At 43.4% G+C, this 24,522-nt stretch overlaps 1 protein-coding gene across 1 annotated transcript in view; it reads right to left on the bottom strand.

Annotated features, from left to right (window-relative positions):
- Positions 1 to 24,522, bottom strand: part of LOC137436632 (zinc finger CCCH domain-containing protein 4) — a 68,044-nt gene that overhangs the window by 31,323 nt on the left and 12,199 nt on the right. The window contains exons 2-8 of the mRNA XM_068130596.2: positions 18,487 to 18,769; positions 13,877 to 13,993; positions 12,830 to 12,998; positions 10,682 to 10,815; positions 3,281 to 3,385; positions 2,678 to 2,786; positions 2,296 to 2,405 (exon numbers count right to left, since the gene is read on the bottom strand). Of these exons, the coding sequence (XP_067986697.2) occupies positions 2,296 to 2,405; positions 2,678 to 2,786; positions 3,281 to 3,385; positions 10,682 to 10,815; positions 12,830 to 12,998; positions 13,877 to 13,993; positions 18,487 to 18,769 (1,027 nt within the window). The remainder of the gene's footprint in view (positions 1 to 2,295; positions 2,406 to 2,677; positions 2,787 to 3,280; positions 3,386 to 10,681; positions 10,816 to 12,829; positions 12,999 to 13,876; positions 13,994 to 18,486; positions 18,770 to 24,522) is intronic.

Here is a 24,522-nt window from a genome sequence, read left to right as displayed (position 1 = left end):
TGTAACACAGAACGGATCATGATGTATGATGATAACTTGAATTGGCGTTGCTCTTAACGATGTGCAATGTGGGAACAACAACATGTTTTCAACTTTGATTTATAAGCTGTGTCCCTTAACATTTGTCTTTGACTTAGCAATATTGCGCCTTAGCGTTGCCTCGCAATCCGTAAGAGCAAACTAGCACGGCACTCGGAAGAGAGAATACCTCCGCTAGGCTGAACAGTTTAAGTTTTGTATCCCACTGATAGGCCGGATCTGCATCCTGATCCTGAACCAAAATATAATCGGATTGTTCTCGTCACCTACCCAACACATACCCCAAGTTTTGCAATAACCAGTCAACATAATTTTGAAATATCATGCTACACAGTACATATATCGTGTTTGGCCCTATCTCTCAATTGTGAAGAATCACATAAAAATTATGGTATCCAGATCAAGATCTTCACTAAAATTGAATCAATTCGTCCTTGTCACATACCCAACATGTCCACCAAGTTTCGGCCGAATCCGTCCATAACGTTTTTAGATACTGTGCTATATATCGATTTTGGCCCCATCTCTCAAAGGTGGAGAAGCGCTTTAAAGAAAAATGATAGTATCCAGATCTGGAACTTCACAAAAATCTATTCCATTCGTCCAAGTCACACACCTAACCTGTCCGCCAAATTACGGCCAAATCCGTCAATAACTTTGTGAAATATCCTGCTCACAAACAGACAGACAAACAACAGTGAATACATAACCTCAGGCCATCTTCAGTGGTGGAAGGAAAAAAGAAGCAATATTTTGACATTTCTGAATATCTGAGAAGAGAGTGGAATGAGCTGATAAAATTCTCAGTTCTGTTTTGCTCATTTTCCAGCAAGATTCCTCCGAGCCCAAACAAACACAGCTTTGATGACGGAATTTGGATACAAACTCAAGCTGAAAAAATATGGCTGTTCCAACAATTATGCCTCAGATCACATGGCAAAAACATACAAGTATCCAGAGGAGGACGTAGTAAGGTATAAATAATAACGTTTCATCAAAGATGTCTGGCCCGGATTCGCGGGTTTTACATTGAGCGTTTAAATATTTATACAAACACGAGGCTCACAACTGTTCAAAGCAATACTGGCTACGACTTTGTTTATACACTTATAAATATAATCTTCCCTGTTTTTGACGACGTTCCTCCTAATGTCAATGAATAATAATAATAATAATAATAACAAGCATTCTGAGAATTGCGCTGCAATACATGTCCCCTACCAAAGTTCAAAGTGCCATAACTTTGTCAAAAATGATCGAATATGCAAATTTATGCACGGTTGATGCTGGTTTTCAAACTTGATCTGAGGTATGCTGAGACACATGTGTGTCACGCCTTGCCTTGTTGATAAGCCCGCAAGGTCGCTCCGTGGAGCAGCCTGCACGTATTGCACTGTGTGAATTATATAATTATCAACTCACGATCTGAGGTACTAGCGATTCAAGAGATATCCATTTTTAAAATATTTTCGTTTAATTAATGATATCTGCCAAACCACGTGCCCTATCGCAAAATCCAAAAGGACATTTTAGTAGACTGACATGCTGAACAGATCTGTGAAGTTTCCCCTCGATTGGATCAAAAATGAGGGAGGAGCTCGGTTTTAAAGGTTCATGCTTAAAAACGTCATAACTCTGAAACCATGTGACGCATGACGCCATGCTCGCTGACTTTTTTTTGTTCGTCACGGGTATTCGATTCTGCTTGCAAAGTTTGGCCTCGATCTGTTCAGCCGTTGCAGAGAAAAAGGGGTTTTTGTGTTTTCACGAAAAACAATATGGCGGCCGAACCACGTGACCTGAGACGTCATAATTACCATTAAAATATTCTAGACCGAGTCCCCCCTACGGTGAAAATTTGATCTCAATCGGTCCTATTATTGCAGAGAAAATCTTTTTTAAAGGAAATTAAAAACTTAAAATGGCACCGAGTTAAGAATTATCAGAATTGCCTAAGTTCTAAGTACCATAACTTTGTCAAAAGTGATCGAAACGTCGTGAAGTTCGAACTTGATCTGTAACCTATCATGAGGAAACCATGTGCCAAGTTTGAAATCATTAGCATTAAGAGTTTAGAAAAAAAAGTCCGGAAAACTGTTCTTTGCGTGATGGACTGACGGACTGACAGACTGACAGACTGACAGACAGACTGACGGACGGCGTGCAAACCTATAGTCCCCTCCGGTGTGCACCGGTAGGGGACTAATAACGAGGAAGGAAATGACAATGACATCATGTACAATCAGCAACACTCACCTTCTGCAACATCTCTTTGGCATCGTCATTGAGTGCGTCGTGCGAAAACTTGCAGTTATCTCCCTGAAAGCACTTGCCGCTGACGTGGAAGAAGCGGCACGGGAAGTCACATGAACGGCAGTCAAGAACAAACAAACACAAGCAGAGATCACATAGGAGTGGAATGAGGAACAGAATGTAACAACCGTAAAATCGTTTACTCTTAATGTTCTGGTCGAGTCCAAAGCTCATTCAGTTAATCTTTCTTATGGCATCCTTCCGGGCAATGTTTGCACCTCGTTCAAATTTGTTGCCAAGTATCTTGGTGATATCCTATTTTGCCATCTTTGTTGCGACAAATCACGGAGGACCTCTAATTGGTCAAACGACAGTTCAAGGATATTGTGCATGTACATGCAGTGATCCCCTTTGGCACAATAGCTGTTAAGATAGAACTTGCACACCTCACGCTTCCTGTTTGGCAGTTCGTGGCTGAATTGACATTGGTCGCCCTGAAGAGCAGAAACAAGGGCAGTGATTAACCTCAACAACCAGTAAGAGCAGGTAGAACCTCATTAAACACAGAGGTGGACAGAATAAAACAGAGATAACAAAACTAAGCAACAGCACACTTTAGAGTGCATCAGCTCTCAAGTAATAGAAGTTTAAAAAAAACATTAAACTTCACGCATGTTGGGTTTCGTGCGATTTTGTGTGTTCATGTGCTCAACCTCAGATGCTCTAATGAATGGATGGATCTCATTCTGCTGCTAAGAATGAATATCTGCATCGTTTTAGGCTTTTTACGCATGTTCTGTGATCAGCATCTTTGCACCCTTTGCTACACCTTCCAATTAAAATGTCCTCTTGAACTTCAATGCCATGCATTACAAACAATGCTAAATATATAAACCATCATTAGCTTTCTCTACTCAATCGGGTTTTAATGTCAAATATGACTTTAAGTTATATTAACATACATCAAGGCATAGGAATGTGAACATGCCTTAACACAACGGCCATCCAGGAAGAACTTGCAAATGGCACGACCTTTGCTATCATGCCCCTTTTTCTTTCGTTTCCTGGGTGGCATATTCATCTCCGGCATTTCCTGTGAAGAGCAAGAAAGTTTCCACTTATAATCATCTTCAACATGTGACCACAAGATATATTCTGAACGAGAATTTGACAATGCTTTCTTTTCCACCAAACAAAATAACCTGCTCTTATATCAGCTGAAATGGTAAAAATAGGGTTAGGCCTCTTCACATTGGCAATGGAAAAAGGGAATGCAAAAAAACATGTCAGAACAGCTGTACACACAAAGGCACAGCAAGGTATGTAGAGTAATCCACTGGCACATCTGCAAAAAATTCAATATCCCAGTTCCAGAAAACTCATGGAAACATCAACCAAATGCGATCATTGAAAACAAGGAAGTAATGCTCATTAACGACCTGATGGTCCCATCGAGCATGAACGTAGAAAACAAAGCATTGTGACTGGATATAGTACTGAGATACAAAAAAAACGGCATTGCTATTTGAGGTGGCAGTACCCAGCGACTTTGGCCTAAACAAAACCGAAATCAAGAAAATGACCAAATACAAGAATCTCAACAATGAAGTGAAATGATCAATCAGCTGAAGAGCGCTGAAATTGCATCAGTGAGAGTTGGAGCAACAGGAATGATAAAGAAGAACCCCACGGTGATCTTAAAAACTATCCCAAGGAATATTACTAAAAACGAACTGCAGGTGGATTTTGTCCTGAGAGAACTCCGTTCCAACTTCTGAAACCCGCATGTGGAGATACCGACCGACCGACCGACCGACCGACCACACACACACACACACACACACACACACACACACACACACACACACACACACACACACACACACACACACACACACACACACACACACACACACAAGATGGTGGCAAAGGTGAGATGAGGCGGCGCGCTGTGCCGCCTCCCCAGGCGCGAGAGCCAGCACCGGCACCGAGGCAAACAACCTCGGGGCCTCCACCCCCACCCCCACCCTTTTTCTCTTTTATAACTTTTAAAGGAACTTTCTTCAATGAAGATCCTAAATTAGAGTAGCAACGAGCTCATAAATAGAGCAAAATCACAGCAGCAGCCTTTTTAGCTCAGAGTACAAGTGTTGAAAAGTAAATACAAAGTATTAACAAATCTATTATACAAGTTGAAGTTGGTGCACCGAATACATCTTGCAGAGTACGGAACATACAGTATAGTCCAATTGTCCAAAGCGTCATGGAATGCTCCAGACAAACGGCCTGAAACAGTACCGTGGGACCGCGCTATTCGCGGGAGATACATTCCTGGAAAATCCGCTCATTGCTAAACCGCCAATAGCGGGGCATTGTTTCAATGTAAAAAGGGGAGATCGATTCCCGAGTCACGAAAATCCACGAATAGAGAGGAAAATCATGAGAATATCGACGATAATCTGCGAAAGTCGATGAAAATCCGCAAAGGTCGATGAAATTCCCCTGAATGTATGCCACGGCATTGTTTCAATGGGGAAAAGGGGGATAGGTTATAGGTTCCCAGCGGTTCCTCATTCATAGAGGAAAATTTTTAAAGTTTAAAATGTTTTTGACTACAAATGGCACATGATTACAGTTTCACAAAAAATGCATACAATTAAAAAAAAAATACGACAATACCAGGTGCAGTACCATTTCCAATTTATTGAAGGAGTGCGCTTAGTTTATTGAAAGTTCTTAACCATACTGTACTGTGAAAGCAAAAAAAACACAACACCATCATGTACCGTTTAAATTTTTTATTTTACAAACACATGCAACTTTCAAATGATGATGATGATTGTGATGATGATGATGAATTAAAATCCCATGAATTACTCGAACTTTGAGGGCGACCCAAATGATAGTGCAGCAAAATCGTGTGCTAAGGGAGAGCCAGGAGAGGTAGGAGAAGGTGAGGACGCCGGTGAGAATGCTGGTGAGAATGCTGGTGAGGATGCTGAAAGGAAGGCAGGAGAGGAAGGCAGGAGAGGATGTTGATGGTCTTGAGGTGGAGGGAGCAGCGCTGAAGAAATGGGTAATGGAGAGCTGCCTGACAGATTGCCCAACATTTTGATGCAGCTCTTTGTATGGGAGCAGGACATCATCCAAGCCCCTCTTGAACTTGAGGTACACGACATGACCAAAAGTATGCGGACACCCCTTCTAATTAGTGGATTTGGCTGTTTCAGCCACACCCATTGCTGACAGGTATATATAATCAAGCACAGAGCCATGCAATCTCCATAGACAAACATTGGCAGTACAATGGGCCATACTGAAGAGCTCAGTGACTTTCAATGTGGCACCGTCATGGGATGCCACCTTTCCAACAAGTCAGTTGGTCAAATTTCTGCCCTGCTAGAGCTGCCCCGGTCAAATGTAAGTGCTGTTATTGTGAAGTGGAAACGTCTAGGAGTAACAACAGCTCAGCCGCGAAGTGGTAGGCCACACAAGCTCACAGAACGGGACAGCCGAGTGCTGAAGCGCATAGCGTGTAAAAATCGTCTGTCCTCGGTTGCAACACTCACTACCGAGTTCCAAACTGCCTCTGGAGGCAACGTCAATACAACAACTGTTTGTCGGGAGCTTCATGAAATGGGTTTCCATAGCTGTGCAGCCGCACACAAGCCTAAGATCACCATGTGCTTTGTGCAATGCCAAGCGTCAGTTGGAGTGGTGTAAAGCCCGCCGCCATTGCACTCTGGAGCAGTGGAAATACGTTCTCTGGAGTGATGAATCACGCTTCACCATCCGGCAGTCCGACGGGGGAATCTGGGTTTGGCGGATGCCAGGAGAACGCTTCCTGCCCGAATGCATAGTGCCAACTGTAAAGTTTGGTGAAGGAGGAATAATGGTCTGGGGCTGTTTTTCATGGTTCGGGCTAGGCCCCTTAGTTTCAGTGAAGGGAAATCTTAACGCTACAGCATACAATGACATTCTAGACGATTGTGTGCCTCCAACTTTGTGGCAACAGTTTGGGGAAGACCCTTTCCTGTTTCAGCAGGACATTGCCCCCATGCACAAAGCAAGGTCCATACCGAAGTGGTTTGTTGAGATCAGTGTGGAAGAACTTGACTGGCCTGCACAGAGCCCTGACCTCAACCCTCAACCCCACCTTTGGGATGAATTGGAACGCCGACTGCGAACCAGGCCTAATCCCCCAACATCAGTGACCGACCTCACTAATGCTCTTGTGGCTGAATGGAAGCAAATCCCTGCATCAATGTTCCAACATCGAGTGGAAAGCCTTCCCAGAAGGGTGGAGGCTGTTATAGCAGCAAAGGCGGGACCAACTCCATATTAATGCCCATGATTTTGGAATGAGATGTGTGATGTTTGGGTGTCCACATACTTTTGGTCATGTAGTGTACCTCTCCACGACTGGGTCAGCGTCTTGCACCCTGTCGACAAGCGCCCGCATGTCCTGCAGCAACTTGCCTAGAAACTGGACTGTGAGGATAGACCTCGGCACCTCTTAATCACTGCCCACCTCCTCCTCCTCGGAAACCTTTGGAATGGCCTCCAACTCATCCTCGGGGAACGGTTCAGCATCATGGTTTTCAGCATGAAGTCCCTCCTCTGCGTGTTGTCCTCGATCCATATTCTGAGAGTCTTCTCCATCCTTTCCATGTGGAAATTCCGGGCATGGGTGACCACATTCGTACTCAATGCAGCTCTTGCTGAAACTCTCTCACGAATCGGCTTCTCCTTCTTCCATATGTAGCGAATGTTGGAATGGTTGACGCCGTAATGCCTGCCCACAGAGGCCGCACTCTCTCTCCTCTCAAGCAGATCTACTTTCTGGCTCAGGCTCATCACTTTCTTCTGCCTTTTGGTAGTCGCGCATCTCTGGCACTGGTCTTGTGCTTGGGAGCCAAGATTGAACGATGAGCAGAGCGAGAGTCAAAAACACAGGTCAAAGCAACAGGACGAGAAGGATGATCGCGATCAGGGACACAGTCTGTATATGTAGGAATGCGAGCATTGTGGGTATCTGCAGGGGCAGTGAATACTTTGCCCATTGTTTGTGGCGGATGTTATCGGATGATGCCGTATTGAGCCTATCTGCTAATTTCAATAATAGATTTAATGAAGCATTTGCATTCTCGAACTCGCAAAGGTTGACATGTTTTCATAGCTGATGGAACATCCCCCGAAGTGTTTTCATTGTTTAAGATCTCTGATGATGCTTTTACCATAAATTGCAAACTGTAATAGATTTGATGAAGTGTTTGCATTCTATAATTCGCGGGGTTGACTTGTTTTCGTAGCTGGCGGAACATCCTGCGAAGTTCTCGATTATAGTCCGGCTAAATTTTGTGGCCGCAAAAGCCATGAAAACGCAAATCACACAGCAGTGAATGTATAAGCAGGACAGGTTCACGGCTCGTAGATGTTTTTTTTGTGTACGTATGCCCAGCCGCTTTATACATGGCTGGTGAAAGATGGGTTATATAAATGAGTCAAGCTCGCGGTTCGTGTATTTATTTTTTTTGTGCCCCCGAAAAACAGCGAATTCGCGTAACACGGCCTCGAAAAGGGAAAAAACCCCGCAATTTCACGGCACATGGCCGCGAATAGAAAACAAACTGCGAATTCACGGGACACTTTTCCACGAATAGAGAAACATGTCGTATTTTATCAACAGCTAATACGCGGATTCCACAAATAGCGGGGTCCGGCAGTATATAATAAGTGCACACAAGGACAAAATTATTATTTATCCGTGTAATTTACCTGAATATTTTACCGAAAAAAACAAATGGTCACTTTTATTTAGCCGTATGATCAAAAATAAAAGAGATTCGCACCCTCGACTGTTGAACACTATTTCTCCATTAAAGATTGGCAAAAAAATACATGAGTGTAGACCGTGGGCCGAACAGGCAAAATGTGTCTATAATTTTGACTTTTGTGACCCACCTCTGGTATCCAGCTGAAAATTTGCATATACTTAGTTTTAAAATTACTCATAAAGAATGCGTAACACGTCAGTGAAAAAAGTTGCACATTAATTAGTTATGCTAAATAGCAAAAACTATAGCACCATCTTCTGTTCATTATTATCTAGCTGTGTACAACTGAATGGGAATCCTAAATATAAAGTATGTATTCTATGTAGAGATGCAGAATGTTCTTATGATAATTGTGACGTCATAGATCTTGAATTTTAAAAAAAAAAAAAACCTTTAGAGGCCATTTTTCCCCGCAAAGCGGGGGTTGGCCTTTTTCGGGCACCGTGGTTGTTGTTGTTTTTGTTGGTCCCCTTTTTGAAGCAATGTTTTACGGCCGGATGCCCTTCCTGCCGCCAACCCTTTTTGTCGCCTTTTACTGTTGACTGGCCGATGAGCAGGGAATTACCAGTGAACTGGTACTCAATTTGCCGACCTCGGAAGGATGACAGGCTGAGTCAACCTCCCTGGCGTTAATTCAGCAATCGACCGGGATTCGAACCCAGGATCCTAGGATCCTAAGCTGGCACCCTAGCCGCTAGCCCAACACCAGGATTAAATGCAAATAATTAAAAAAATATTTCTTGGAAACCGCTGAATGGAAAAATTTTAAACTTGGCACATTGTCAAGTACTCCCAATGGGGAACAAAATCACGATAATGATGACATCATTGGTGAAGTGGTATACCAGCCAAAATGTTTTAATTGAATTCCTTATCCGAAAAATCTGAAATTGCATACACATGATCGATGGCATATTTGTATTGAAATATTACATTTATGACATCATAGATCACATGGTTTGGCAGCCATATTGGATTTAACCTAAAACCCTAAAAAGCATCTCCCAAACCACCGAAGCGATCAACTTAAACTTTACGTGTGTCATTGACTAGGCATGGCGATTAAAATATGACCACGAAAACGTCATTGGTCACATGGTGTGGCAGCCATATTGGATTGAAGGAAAATATTAAATAATTATATCTCTGAAACCGCTTACCCTATCGATGCGAAATTTTACAAATATCATCTAACACCATTGTTGCATATAGTTTGAAAATGATGATGTCATAGGTCACGTGGTTTGGCAGCCATTTTGGATAGTAAAACGAAACTTATCTGATCAACAGGAAACTTCACAAACGTGATCCTATACCCATACATATGCAGAGTGTACATTTTTAAGGTCATATGTCATGTGGTATGGCAGCCATATTAGCTTGAAAGCCGATATTTTTTAAAATCCCTTCTCTGAAACCGCTTCATCGATCGATGTGAAACCTGTCATGGCTGGTGAAAATGTGATATTTGAATACAGCTGAAGGGATTTAAATCAAACTTGTTTATTTTTAGGACAGTGAACGAGGGCATATACCCGTCGTGGGACTATGCGGAGGCATATTGGTGACAGTGTCGCATTGCTCTAGTTTTTATAATACAACAATGATCAATTTGAATCTCTTCCTGTGTTGCATTGTGATCGAATTATTTTACGATCTTTTTTAGTCCGATCCTTTTTGAGCTCTTCTGTCATCAGCATTTTATGTTGCTAAGTATTGTTTTCAAATTAAAACGATTTCATCTGCGAATCAAAATCAATCATCGTAACCAAAACAATCTCCCCCCCCAAAAAAGCACAACATTGACAAAAAGCCTCATAATTTCATGGAGAATAATCATCTATCTATAATTCCAGTAATCTCTGTGTGTTTGTTTGTACGTTTGTACGTTTGTACGTTTGTACGTTTGTTTGTCTGTGACCGCTGTTTCTCGACAACCACGGGTCCGATATACTTGAAACTTGCCAGGTATATTGCTGGGGACCCGAGGATGTGCCTTTTCAAGGTTTCATATTAATCGGACAATTACTTACCGAGCTATGTCCAAAAAACGATTCAACCAATCAGAGAGCAGCGAGCTATCGCGTGTGCCGAACGTGGCGGACACACTCTGCCTCGGATGGCACATTTGAGAGCGTATTCATTTATTTCACGTTTGCAAACTATGTTGGCGCTATGTTGGCGTTAAACTATGTTTTAAAACTAATAAAAACCCCGGGGGGATTGTCACTGTACTCGCAAGCCGTTCGCCGTTCGCTTTGGCGTTGCGAATGGACCAAAACATTTCATGAACCAAACCATTTCATGTAAAGCGTTCGCCGTTCGCTTTGGCGTTGCGAATGGACCAAAACATTTCATGAACCAAACCATTTCATGTAAATAGAGGGGGGGATATAATTTTAGATATAGATATAGTACGGGCATGCCCTAGTCTTTAAAATTGGAGGAAACGAAAAATCCCAAGGTGATGCAACTATTTTGTTTTTCATCCTGTAAATAGCCAAGAGAAGTTATCATGATTTTTGGATCAACATCAGAGCTCATAATCTCACATCAAAGAAGTCATAATCCCCATCCATGTCTCCCATGTAGTTGTTGTCGCGCATCCCCCAGCCGCCACGTCCGTGGCCTCGGCCTTTACCTCGCCAGCGTCCTCTCCCACCGCGGCCACGACCACGCATCCCTCCTGTTAGAGTTCACGGGCGCACAAATACACCCAATCAGCATTTTCATTTCACCTTGATTTTTGTTCAATTACGGGGTTGGTGGCCTGCTTACAATAATTACAGACTTGACATTTAATATGGAATATTTTTTTTGTGGGGGTGAACTTACTTTTCACGATGACTTAGAACCAAAAGTTCATTGGAATTATGTTGAAATTATTCTAGATTTTGTTAATGTGACCTTTAAAAGAAACAAAAACCACATTTGACATTTCGAAGCAAATAAATTGATCCTTGAAAGTGATGTAAACTGATATCGAACTCAATTCACGGACAGTACTGTGTTAAACTTCTGTACGTTTTCCAGAAGTATCTCTTTATTTTGCACATTAGCCAAAAAAAATTTCTAACAAAAGCTAAATCATGACTGGGATAACGGACAGTAAAATTACAGTTCAGTACTTTGTGTAACCCCCACGAGCATTCAGGAGAGCACGTACACGCCGAGGCATGCTGTTCACGAGATTTGCCAAGGTTTGGACAGGAATCGCTTGCCATGCAGTGACAATAGTCTGCTGCAATTCACGCACAGAGGTGGGCTGCTGGTCCAAGTTGTCGATTTGACGCGTTAATTCTGCCCACAAGTTCTCTATCGGATTCATATCCGGGGACATGGCAGGCCACTCCATATGCTCTACACCACGGTCAGCAAGAAAGTGTTGGATCATGCGAGCACGATGAGGCCGTGCATTGTCATCTTGGAAGACAAGGTTTCCTCGAAAGGCTGCACGAGCAAATGGAAGCAATGTTTCTTCCAGAATGACCCTGTACTTGAACTGGTTCAGGTTTCCATTCAGAACAACCAGGTCAGTTTTGCCCCCTGCATGAAAAGCAGCCCAAACGGTCACCCCACCACCTCCAGCTTGGACTCTTGGCACTATACAATCTTCGTTGTGCGCTTCATGCACTTGTCTGCGCACTCGGACGTGGCCATCTTGACGATAGACCAGAAATCTAGACTCGTCACTGAAGGTCACGTGATTCCAGTGTCCTGGCTGCCATTGACGGTGCTCTCTGGCCCACTGCAATCGGCGCTGGCTGTGTTGTCTGGTCAGGCGTGGCTTTCTCAGGGGACGCCTGGCACGATAGCCTGCTTGAACCAGTCATTGGTTGACTAGCCTTCTGGATACAGGCACATTTGTCAGTTGCTGCCACTCAGCCCTAAGCTGATTAGCTGACTTGGTACGGCCATTGCAGACTAACCGGTGCAGCTGGCGATCATCTCTCCTTGTGGTTCTGCGTGGACTTCCTGGCCTCGGTATTGGAGTAGGGACACCCCTCTGAGCATTTCGTTTCAGGATCTTTGACACCTGACCTTGAGTGATGTCATACTGCCGAGCAATAGCATGCTGTTTCATGCCAGAATTTCGTAAAGCCACCACTCCATGACAAACAGCATTGTCAAGTTGACGGACCATCTCCAGAGGAAGCGGCAATAACTTTTGTAGACGTGCAGCAGTTGTTTTCCACTAATACAGAACGCAACAACCCTTATATACCCGATTGTGAAGCCAATCGTCAAATGTACCTGTCCTTACATTTTGTCACGCCACCTGTGATATAATCCTGTTATTGACTTCTTGCTGCGAAAGACAATCAGTGACATGGTTCTTTCAACAAAGACATCACCGAAGGGTAAAATAAACTCACCAGATTGATATACTGAGTTCAGAAAGTAAACCCAAGTCAAGAAAATATATATATTCCATATTAAATGCCAAGTCTGTAGATAATGTACTGGAGTTGTTCATCACCATGGTAATTTTCACAAATGCCTGTGCATCATTTAACTTCAATTACATCAACATCAGTATAGTCATAATCTCTATAATAATAACTAGTAGCATCATAATCAATCAACATCCCCAGGCTTTGTGTTGTGCTCCTTTGTTTGATATTAACACATTATTATTTTCTATCATGAGAAGTCATGACATCGGGATGAATCCAGAATCATTAAAAATGACTACGCACCTCGATGCCCACCCCTGTAGCCATAGGTGTGCGTTTGCGTCTCTCTGTACTGCTTCAACTGGCTGGCAAAGTCATCATCCTCTTCCATGCACCCTTCCCCATAGGCCTGGTCATCATACGTTTGCGTCTCATCGAAATCCGCATCCTCAGAAGGCGTGTAAGTCTTATGCTGGGAGCACACGTGTAGACAAAACAATCATTATTTCAAGCAACAGATAATTTGCGATGAGCTCTATATGTATGTGAATGCGTTGGATGTGCTGGGTGTGCCTGGGTGTGCTGTGGTGATTACTCAGATGCCAGTCTGTATACGTACACAAGACTGCATACGACATAGGCTACCTAACACATATTTGCCCTTGTCCCTTCTTTTCCCACCTCCCTGCAATTATATAAATGTGTGCTTACAATGCCAATTCTTCTTCTTTCCTTCCTTTAAAACAAGAAAACCAATGGTATAAATTTGTTATGTGTGTTCTTGAGCTCCATGATGTGGCAGAAATATGTGTCTCCTGCTGGGGGGGTCATTGTCACAGCACATGCTAATGGGACAGAATCTCATTCCTGAACTTCCTTTTTGGAGTTTCTTTGCATAAAAATACATACATGCTTTCAGCAGGCCAATATTATACAAATTATGATGGGAGATTGATTGAAATAATTGTAATTTTTACCGACATCAAGGGCAGAAGTTCATCTGAATAAAATATCTCATGCAGGGTGAAAAGTGCTTGGCGATATAGAGAAAGTAAGGAGAGCGTGAACAAAGGAGAGGAGGAATAATGTTGTTTCTAAAAGGAGGAGAAGAAAGCGGCGGGGTTGGTGAAGTGAGTAAAGAAAAGAGTGAAACGGACACACCCGAGAAGGAAATGACACTGGAGACCAAAGGAGAAAGACGGACACATTGTGGGCTGTGGCCCAAAGAGGTGGCAGAAAGACCCAAAAGGGAGGCAGACAGACTCAAAAGGACAACAGAAGCCCAAAGCCGTTATGAAGAGCACAATTCCGAAGTTGCTATGAAAGGTCTAAAGTGCAGAAAATGATTACTTTTGGAGGGAATTGAGGATCGTAGTCCCGGAAGGGCTTTCGATAGGGTCGCTCTTCTCCAGCGAAATCAGAACCTTCGCTGAAATCAGAGTAGTCTTCACTTGAGGCTGAGTGTCGCTGGTGGGAATAAAGAGATGAATGGGGCAAGTTCAGAGACATCAACAATTATGTATCTTTGTATGTATGTACAGTCACGTGAAAAAGTAAGTACACCCCATGTAAAGTTTTGACTTTTTCAACATATTTCAACATACAGCTATTTTATCTTCATTTCAATAATATTGATAGATAAAGGTGATATAATATAACAAATATCATGAAACATTTACATTTTGTAGTCCATTGTATAATTTAAATAAACATAAATGCAAATTCCGCATGCGGAAAAAGTACGTACACCCTTGGCTCTAATAGGTGGTATTGCCCCCTTTGGCAGAAACAACCTCAAGTAGGCGTTTCTTATAACTGTCTCTCTGACATCGACTGGGAGAAATTTTTGCCGACTCCTCCATGCAGAATTCTTTCAGCTGTGCAATGTTTGAGGGGTTTCTTGCATGCACAGCTCGTTTAAAATCCCCCCACAACATCTCGATGGGATTTAGATCCGGGCTTTGACTTGGCCATTCCAGAACCCTCCATTTCTTTCTTTTCAGCCATTCCTTGGTGAATTTACTGGTATGTTTAGGGTCATTGTCATGTTGCAACGTCCACCTTCGGTTGAGCTTCAACTTTCCGACAGATGGCCTCACATTATCCTCAAGCACCCTCTGGTACAATGAAGAATTCATAGTGGATTCTATGATGGTGAGCTGCCCAAGCCTTGATGCAGCAAAGCTGCCCCAAACCATAATATTTCCACCACCATGCTTTACAGTTGGCATCAGGTTCTTGTGGTCAAATGCTATCTTTGGTTTTCGCCAAACATGTCTTCTGGTACTGTGGCCAAATAGCTCTACCGTTGACTCATCTGTCCAGAGCACATTGTTCCAGAAGTGCTGGTCTTTGCCGAGGTGTTCATTGGCAAACTTTAGTCTTGCCTGATGTTCTTTCTGGACAGCAAAGGTTTCCTCCTGGCACACCTCCCATGTAGATCAAATTTGTGCAGCCTCTTTCTAATGGTAGACTCGTGCACTTTGACATCAACAGTGGCAAGAGCTACCTGTGGGTCCCGTGATGACATTCTGGGGTTCTTGGAGACTTCTTTCAGCATCTTGCGGTCTGCTCTCGGGCTGAACTTGCTGGGGCGGCCTGGCCTGAACAAGTTGGCAGTTGTTTGGAATCTTCTCCACTTGTAGATGATCTTCGGGACAGTCGAATGATTGATTTCAAATTGTTTGGAGATCTTTTTAAATCCATTCTCAGACTCGTAGGCATCTATAACCTTCTTTCTGAAGGCATCAGAGAGCTCTTTTGATCTAGGCATGGTGACGCCGCACACTTCAACAACAAAGAGCAAACCAAACTAAATGTCTGAGGTTTAAATAAGACAGGTTTCTCCAAGATCCTCTCTAATGATGTTCTAATCATTTGCACCTGAGCTGGTGCACCTGATTCTAATTTTAGGTATTTGAAGTAGTGATAAATGTAGGGGTGTACTTACTTTTTCCACATGCGAAATTTGCATTTATGTTTATTTAAATTATACAATGGACTACAAAATGTAAATGTTTCATGATATTTGTTATATTATATCACCTTTATCTATCAATATTGTTGAAATGAAGATCAAATAGCTGTATGTTGAAATATGTTGAAAAAGTCAAAACTTTACATGGGGTGTACTTACTTTTTCACGTGACTGCATGTATGTATGTGTGCACATACGAGGGTGTGCTGAAAAGTAATACCTCCTATTCTTTTTCCCAAAAACAAGTAAAGGTATTCGAATGAAACAAAGACAGATCTTCTTTTTCTTCTATAACAGCCAAAATTATTCCCATGTTCTTGTGAGGAAAGCCAGGGGAAGCTTAGCCCCAAATCTTTCATGAACCAGCTGGCCAGGCCTGACTTTCGACTAGGATTAGGGGAGGAATTTATTATTTGTCAATGATGCTGGTGATAGCTCGCCTACTCTACGCGAAGGACACTGTGGGATATTTAACGTGCATCAGCTAATTCCAGCAGACAGAGCGCACGTTTAACGTCAATCCTAGGGGATGGCACACACATTGTTGAATCACCCTGCCTGTGAAACTCCGGGATGCCAATTTGTAGCTGGGTCAGGATACAAATCCAGGCTGCACAGCTCAGGCGAGTGCACATACCTCCAGCATATCCTCAAACAGACAGATGGGATACGAACAGCAATCTTTATTCTACCATGGTGTGTGTGTGTATGTATGTATGTATGTATGTATGTATGTATGTATGTATGTATGTATGTATATATGTATATATATATATGTATATATATATATATATATATATATATATATATATATATATATATATATATATATATATATATATATATATATATATTGTTTACAGGATCGAGGCTCGTGAAAGAGCTAACATTTATCACACAAAAAAATCAAACAAACACATAAAACATATTGTTGCGGTTTTGAGTTTTGTACAATAAAGGTTAAATTTCCCCCTCATAGTTAGTCACATTGCAACATGTAGCCTCACGATAGTGCAGTTATCTCATAGTATGTGTAAGAATAGTCCTTTTCCTGTGTTAGTCTTGCGTTGAGTAGAATAATGAGAGTAGGTCCTCCATTGCCTTATGCCGCTTCCATTGCCTTATGCCGCCTTACGCCTCTTTGTGCTGCCTTTGGCTTTTTGGCACGAATTGACACGAGGCAGGCCTGGCGGGTCGAGTCGGGACCGAATGAGGGCGGCGAAGAAGTTGACGGTAAGCGCAAGCCGCCAATCAGGGCTCAAGGGGAGTGGCTGCGGCAATGCGTCACAAGGCGTGGTTGGAACGTTCGAGAGGGCTCAGTGCGTGTCCATATAACCCGTTGCGCAAAGCCCCCATGAGCAGTAGAGCGGCAGTGAGAGGCAGTTCAGCAGTAGAGTGGCAGTGAGAGGCAGTTCAGCAGTTGAGCGGCAGTGAGAGGCAGTTCAGTGAGTTGAATGCGGTGAGTTCGGTGAGTTATGAGCTATTGGAGAGGCGCGTATTGATGATGAGAGTTACCAGATCGGAGAAAGACGCGCATGAACCAAGTATAAGCGCTCGTATTAATGTGACGCTCGGTTGAGCTTGAGGCTGAGCATCTATTGCATTGGGTTACATGAGTGATAGCGCGTTGAGTCACCAGCGCGCTGTGGAAAGCCGCCGAGAGATGCGTACATTTCCTTCCTGCTTCATCTGCTGCCTTTTGTTCGAGAGACGCGCTACGAGGACCCTTTCCACCACCTGCTTGCCATCTTCGTGGGACGTGCTGGGACCGTGGAGAGCACGCCGGGCCACCGTTCCTGGACGACCAAAGCAGAGCGTGGACACCAGCCGACCTGCAATTCCCCTGTGTGAGTGTGACCGGGCCCGAGTCTGGGATTAAGAATAAGACTGATTAAGTTCTGCTCTGTGTCTGCTTTCTACCGACTTGTACATAAGTGTAAATAATAATTAAATTGTGTTATTCCTTTTATTCGACCGTCTTGTGTTTTCCATCATTGACTAAGCGTGGTACGAATAGAACCGCTCTAATCGGGGTCCAATATTAACGGTGACTGCACAGACCACGTGGTGTGCAATCCGCTTGGTGTACTCAAATTACAAGTGGCTCGTGCGAGGCTTGCTTCCCCGCTTCCGTGGCGGCGCAGGTATTTAGGTACGAGCGAGACTTGGTCCCGAAACCCTACCTTGCGTTTGCCCGGAAGGGGCGTTTCAAGTCTCGGTTACGCCAGCCCAGAAAGAACAAGGGGCTTAATCCCCCCTTGGTAAGGGTAGGAAGGGCGGCAGAAAACCGTAACAATATAATAAGGGGAGCGGTAGACAAGATGGGGAGAGAAGGGGAAGCACAAACACAACATTTGAGTGCAGGGACATCAGGAGATCTGTGGGAGGGAGAGGGCTTGGGGGGAGGAGGCATGAGAAGGGGGGAGGTATAAAACACAAGGACACTGCTAGGACTTCCAGGAAAGAAGTCAGGATTTCAAAAAAGTGGATCTGGGATGAAATTCCCTGTGCCTGTGCCATCTTGATGTGCTTCCCTGTGCCATCTTGACGAACGTAGTACTGAGACATCTAATGTCAAAATCACAAAACCTCGCACCAAATGGAGGGAAGAATTAATGAGCTGGGTAATGGTGCAAGGTGTTTTGAACACCTTGCACCATTACCTTGAACACCTTGCAAGGTGTTTTGTTTTGAACCAAAGGTAATGGCACGCTTTGCTTCATTCAAATATCTTTACCTGTTTTGGAGAAAAAGAATAGGAAGTGCATTACTTTTCAACACGCCGAACACTTGGTGACAGTGGAAACCCAGTCTATTTTCAGGGATAAGACCATTGGCTTTATACAGCATTATAAACTGAGGAATCCAAGGCTTATCATGCATTGAAAAAGGGAAAAACTAAATGACAGCGAAACCCACCAAGGAAAAATTCCACTTTTCCATTAACTTTAAACTACTTCTAATCTCTGTCCGCCAGAGCTACCTTGTGTCGTTCTCTCCAGCGCCTCTTTGTTCTCCGCCTTTCCCGCTCCCTCTCTCGTTCCCGCTCCCGTTCCTTCTCCCGTTCACGCTCACGATCTCGCTCGCGGTCTCGGTCCTTGTCTCGCTCTTTCTTTCGTTTCTTGCGTGAGCTGCGATGCCGTTCGCGGTCCCGTTCATGCTCTCGGCTACCCTCCTTCTCATCTTCGGGTGCCACTTCAGTAGTCTCCTCTGCTTCTTCTGCGGCATTATCATCTATCTCGCCATCCTCCAGCTCCCCCTCCTCCCTAGAACAACAAAGTAGAGCCACATGACCAAACAAAAACCACCAACTAGCAAATAATATAAAAGCGAAGTTGAGAGCACGAGTCATCAAACGTCTCGTACGCTTCATAAAGAAATACTGCGAAGCAATTCGAGTGTTTACATCAATGATCTCATCGGCTCTGCTCAATTCAAATAGGGAAATGTTTTCATCTCAAGCACAAATCAGCTAATGATATACACAATGCAGATTTATAATGTTGAGGAATGCCTTGAAAATATATGGAAGTCTTCTTACAATGAACACATTATGCTCTATGGATTAGTTGTTGTAAAGATTTAATCCAGAAGCCACCCAACCCCCTTCCCCTACCCTACCACCCTGGCCCACTCCCAAAAAGTGAGACTACCAAGGGGTCGACATGATTAACCCCTGAAATTGAAACGTGATTTATAAAACTGGTAAAGAATACTTGTTTTTATTTATTTATTTATTTATTTTTACACATTATAATCAGCATGAAGCCAAAATACAAATGGATCAACTGTAAGAGAGAGACAGACCAATGAAATGGAGAGAGAATGGGATAGATCTCCAAAGGCAATCCTGAATGGGGAAATGGGTACGCTTAACATTCTAGACATCAGTCTTGGACTTGTTTCTTTCTCGTCTTGTACTCCTCCCTCCACCCTTCAAGTGCTCCCCATTGCCACCTCAAGCTTTCTCCAAAACCAATTTGTTCTTCACCTCTGACCAACTCTCCATTCCTGGCCTCCCCATTTCCATTTCGCACCCTCAAATCCCAGGGTCTATCGAAATGGCGGCTCCGCAACCTTGTTTGTACAGAGACAAGGACAATCATGCATCTGTGATAAAGATGCAAAACAGAAAAAGACCAACAGATGTTTATATTGGTCTTGTTGTCAGATTTCAGAGACTAATGATATATTTCAGAGACTGCCCGCACAGGATTCTAAGCATGCCCGAATGTATTACAGTCAGACAGACACCAAATTGCATATTTTAGTATGATACCCAAGTGGTAAGTGTGTATGGCTTCGTGTATACCCCAAGTGATTGTGTATGGATTTTGGGTACACCCAGGTGATTCTGTATGGATCTTTACTGTTTTTGAGTATACCCAAGTGATTGTGAATGGATTTTGGGTACACCCATGTGATTACGTATGGCTTTAAGGTTCACCCAAGTGATTGTGAATGGATTTTGGGTACACCCATGTGATTACGTATGGCTTTAAGGTTCACCCAAGTAATTGTGTATGGATTTTGGGTACACCCATGTGATTGTGTATGGATTTTGGGTACACCCATGTGATTTCGTATGGCTTTAAGGTTCACCCAAGTGATTGTGTATGGATTTTGGGTACACCCATGTGATTGTGTATGGATTTTGGGTACACCCAAGTGATTGTGAATGGATTTTGGGTACACCCATGTGATTACGTATGGCTTTAAGGTTCACCCAAGTGATTGTGTATGGTTTTTGGGTACACGCAAGTGATTGTGTATGGCTGTAGGGTATACACAAGTATTTGTGGATGGTTTAAGGTTCACTCAAGTGATTGTGTATACCCGAGATATATACCAAGATGTATATGAGGTCACAAATTAGGGTATACCCAAGTATTTGTGGATGGTTTAAGGTTCACTCAATTGATTGTGTATGGTTTCCAGGTATACCCAACTGATTGTGTATGGTTTTCGGGTATACCTAAGTAATTGTGGATGGTTGAAGGTTCACCCAAGTGATTGTGTATGGTTTCTGGGTATACCCAACTGATTGTGGATGGTTTTCGGGTATACCCAAGTGATTGTGTATGGTTTAAGGTTCACCCAAGTGATTGTGTCTGGCTTTCGGGTATACACAAGTATTTGTGGATGGTTTAAGGTTCACTCAAGTGATTGTGTATGGCTTTAGGGTATACACAAGTATTTGTGGATGGTTTAAGGTTCACCCAAGTGATTGTGTATGGCTTTAGGGTATACACAAGTATTTGTGGATGGTTTAAGGTTCACCCAAGTGATTGTGTATGGCTTTAGGGTATACACAAGTATTTGTGGACGGTTTAAGGTTCACTCAAGTGATTGTGTATGGTTTCCGGGTATACCCAAGTGATTGTGGATGGTTTTCGGGTATACCCAAGTGATTGTGTATGGTTTAAGGTTCACCCAAGTGATTGTGTCTGGCTTTCGGGTATACACAAGTATTTGTGGATGGTTTAAGGTTCACCCAAGTGATTGTGTCTGGCTTTCGGGTATACACAAGTATTTGTGGATGGTTTAAGGTTCACTCAAGTGATTGTGTATGGCTTTAGGGTATACACAAGTATTTGTGGATGGTTTAAGGTTCACTCAAGTGATTGTGTATGGCTTTAGGGTATACACAAGTATTTGTGGATGGTTTAAGGTTCACCCAAGTGATTGTGTATGGTTTCCGGGTATACCCAAGTGATTGTGTGTGGTTTAAGGTTCACCCAAGTGATTGTGTATGGTTTCCGGGTATACCCAAGTGATTGTGTGTTGTTTAAGGTTCACCCAAGTGATTGTGTATGGTTTCTGGGTATACCCAACTGATTGTGTATTGTTTTCGGGAATACCTAAGTAATTGTGGATGGTTGAAGGTTCACCCAAGTGATTGTGTATGGTTTAAGGGTATACCCAAGTGATTGTGTATGGTTTAAGGGTATACCCAAGTGATTGTGTATGGTTTCCGGGTATACCCAAGTGATTGTGTATGGTTTTAGGGCATACCTAAGTGATTGTGTATGGTTTTAGGGTATACCTAAGTGATTGTGTATGGTTTCCGGGTATACCCAAGTGGTTGTGTGTGGTTTAAGGTTCACCCAAGTGATTGTGTATGGTTTCCGGGTATACCCAAGTGATTGTGTATGGTTTCCGGGTATACCCAAGTGATTGTGTATGGTTTCCGGGTATACCCAAGTGATTGTGTGTGGTTGAAGGTTCACCCAAGTGAGTGTATAGTTTCCGGGTATACCCAAGTGATTGTGTATGGTTTTAGGGTATACCTAAGTGATTGTGTATGGTTTCCGGGTATACCCAAGTGGTTGTGTGTGGTTTAAGGTTCACCCAAGTGATTGTGTATGGTTTCTGGGTATACCCAAGTGATTGTGTATGGTTTCCGGGTATACCCAAGTGATTGTGTATGGTTTCCGGGTATACCCAAGTGATTGTGTATGGTCTAAGGTTCACCCAAGTGATTGTGTGTGGTTTCCGGGTATACCCAAGTGATTGTGTGTGGTTTAAGGTTCACCCAAGTGATTGTGTATGGTTTCTGGGTATACCCAACTGATTGTGTATGGTTTTCGGGTATACCCAAGTGATTGTGTATGGTTTCTGGGTACACGCAAGTGATTGTGTATGGTTTAAGGTTCACCCAAGTGATTGTGTATGGTTTCTGGGTACACGCAAGTGATTGTGTATGGTTTAAGGTTCACCCAAGTGATTGTGTCTGGCTTTCGGGTATACACAAGTATTTGTGGATGGTTTAAGGTTCACTCAAGGGATTGTGTATGGTTTCTGGGTATACCCAAGTGATTGTGTGTGGTTTAAGGTTCACCCAAGTGATTGTGTATGGTTTCTGGGTATACCCAACTGATTGTGTATGGTTTCTGAGTATACCCAACTGATTGTTTATGGTTTTCGGGAATACCTAAGTAATTGTGGATGGTTGAAGGTTCACCCAAGTGATCGTGTATGGTTTCTGGGTATACCCAACTGATTGTGTATGGTTTTTGGGTACACGCAAGTGATTGTGGATGGTTTAAGGGTATAGCCAAGTGAATGGGTATGGATTTAGGGAATACCCAAATTATTGTAGATGGTTAAATGGTCCACCCAAGTGATTGTGTATGGTTTAAGTTTCACCCAAGTGATTGTGTATACAACAACAACAAAATGCATTTTAAGGCCATTTTCCCTGCTAGAGCGGGGGTTAGCCTTGCGGTCCCCATGACAATCTTCTCCATATTGCCCCATTTTCTGCATCTCTCCTTGTTAACCCCCTTGCCCGCATTTCTTCTTCCACCATCTTTAGCCAAGTCTTTCTCGGTCTTCCCCGTCCTCTACTTCCTTCTACATCAATTTCCATCACTCTTCTCAACCAGTCACTTTTATCCTTCCTCAACACATGACCAAACCATCTCAGCCTGTTCCTCTTCACAGCATCAATCACAAGCAATATTCCCATCATCTTTCGCAATTCATCATATGTCTTCCTCTCTCTCAACGATACTCCACACATCCATCGAACCATTCGCATTTCCACCCTTTCCAGCCTTCGTTGCTGCTCTACGTTCATTACCCATGTCTCGCTCCCATAAATCATAACACTTCTCACACATGCAGCATACACCTTTCCCTTCAGCTTCAGCGACACTCTCCTTCTCATCAGCACGCCACTCAGTTCCCGAAACTTCTTCCATGCACATCTCACTCGAGCAACCGTTGCCGAGTCTGATCCACCTTCTCCATTCAGCATGTCTCCGAGGTAGCAAAATGTTTTCACACCTTCCAGCTTCACGCCGTCTCCAAGATCCAACTCAACATTTCCTCCATCTGCAGCTCCCTCTGTGCACACCTTACATTTGAATGTAGCTGCCACACTGGTAAATGACCCTCTCAGACCACTACATTTTTGATGAACCCACTCAGCGCACATTGTACATTGAATGGAGTTCACTCCGACACCCTTCCTGCACACAGCACACGGCCACTTCCCAGTTCTTTCCACCTCACCACATGCTTTACCACTTGCTATCACCTTCGTCTTTCCGATATTCACCTTCAGACCTTTTGTCTCCATACATTCCTTCCACTTGTTCATCTTTTCCTTCAGTCCATCCATACTTTCCGCAATCAACACCAGATCATCTGCATACAACAACTCCCACGGTAAACCCTCCTTTACGTTCTGAGCCAGCACCTCCATCACAGCTACAAATAGTAGTGGACTTAGTACCGACCCCTGATGCACTCCCACCTTCACCTCAAACTCACCACTGTTCCCGTCCTTCGTCCTTACAGCTGTGCGCGCTCTTTTGTACATTGCCATCACTACTCTGATCAACCATTCCTCCACTCCTAACTTCCTCAATGCCCATGTCAATACTTTGCGTGGAACCCTATCGAATGCTTTCTCCAGATCAACAAACCCAAAAAACAACTTCTTCCTCTTCTCCATGTACTTCTCCTGCAACTGCCTCACAATGAAAAGCGCATCTGTCGTTCCTCTTCCTGGCATAAATCCAAACTGCATTTCGTCGATCTTCACTTTCTTCCTTATCCTCCTCTCCAACACCCTTTCCAATACCTTCATTCCATGCTCCAATAACTTTATCGCTCGGTACGAGCCACACTCCAGAGGGTCACCTTTCCCCTTGTATAGAGGGACGAGGGTACTCAGTTCCCAATCCACTGGAATGCGGCCTTCTTTCACCACCAGATTACAGATCTCTGTCATTCTCTTCACACCCCAACTTCCTGCTGCCTTCAACATATCTCCCACAACTCCCGTCGGCCCTCCCGCTTTTCCACTCTTCATTGCTGTTATCGCTTCCTCAACTTCCTTCTCAGTTATCTTCTCTGCCGGTCCTAAAACTGGGTTACTCGCTATGTTGCCATCCCATTCATTCTCTGTATTCAACAGCATTTCCATATATCTTTTCCATCTTCCTTTAATTCCATCTGGGTCGACAACGATTTGTCCCACTTCATCCTTCAAGCAACTCACCCCCAT

This window comes from Myxine glutinosa, chromosome 11 (genome assembly GCF_964187855.1).
Source record: "Myxine glutinosa chromosome 11, kmMyxGlut1.1, whole genome shotgun sequence".
NCBI lineage: Eukaryota > Metazoa > Chordata > Myxini > Myxiniformes > Myxinidae > Myxine > Myxine glutinosa.
Note: the sequence above shows the minus strand (reverse complement) of the source record. Positions and strands in the feature narration are given on the sequence as shown.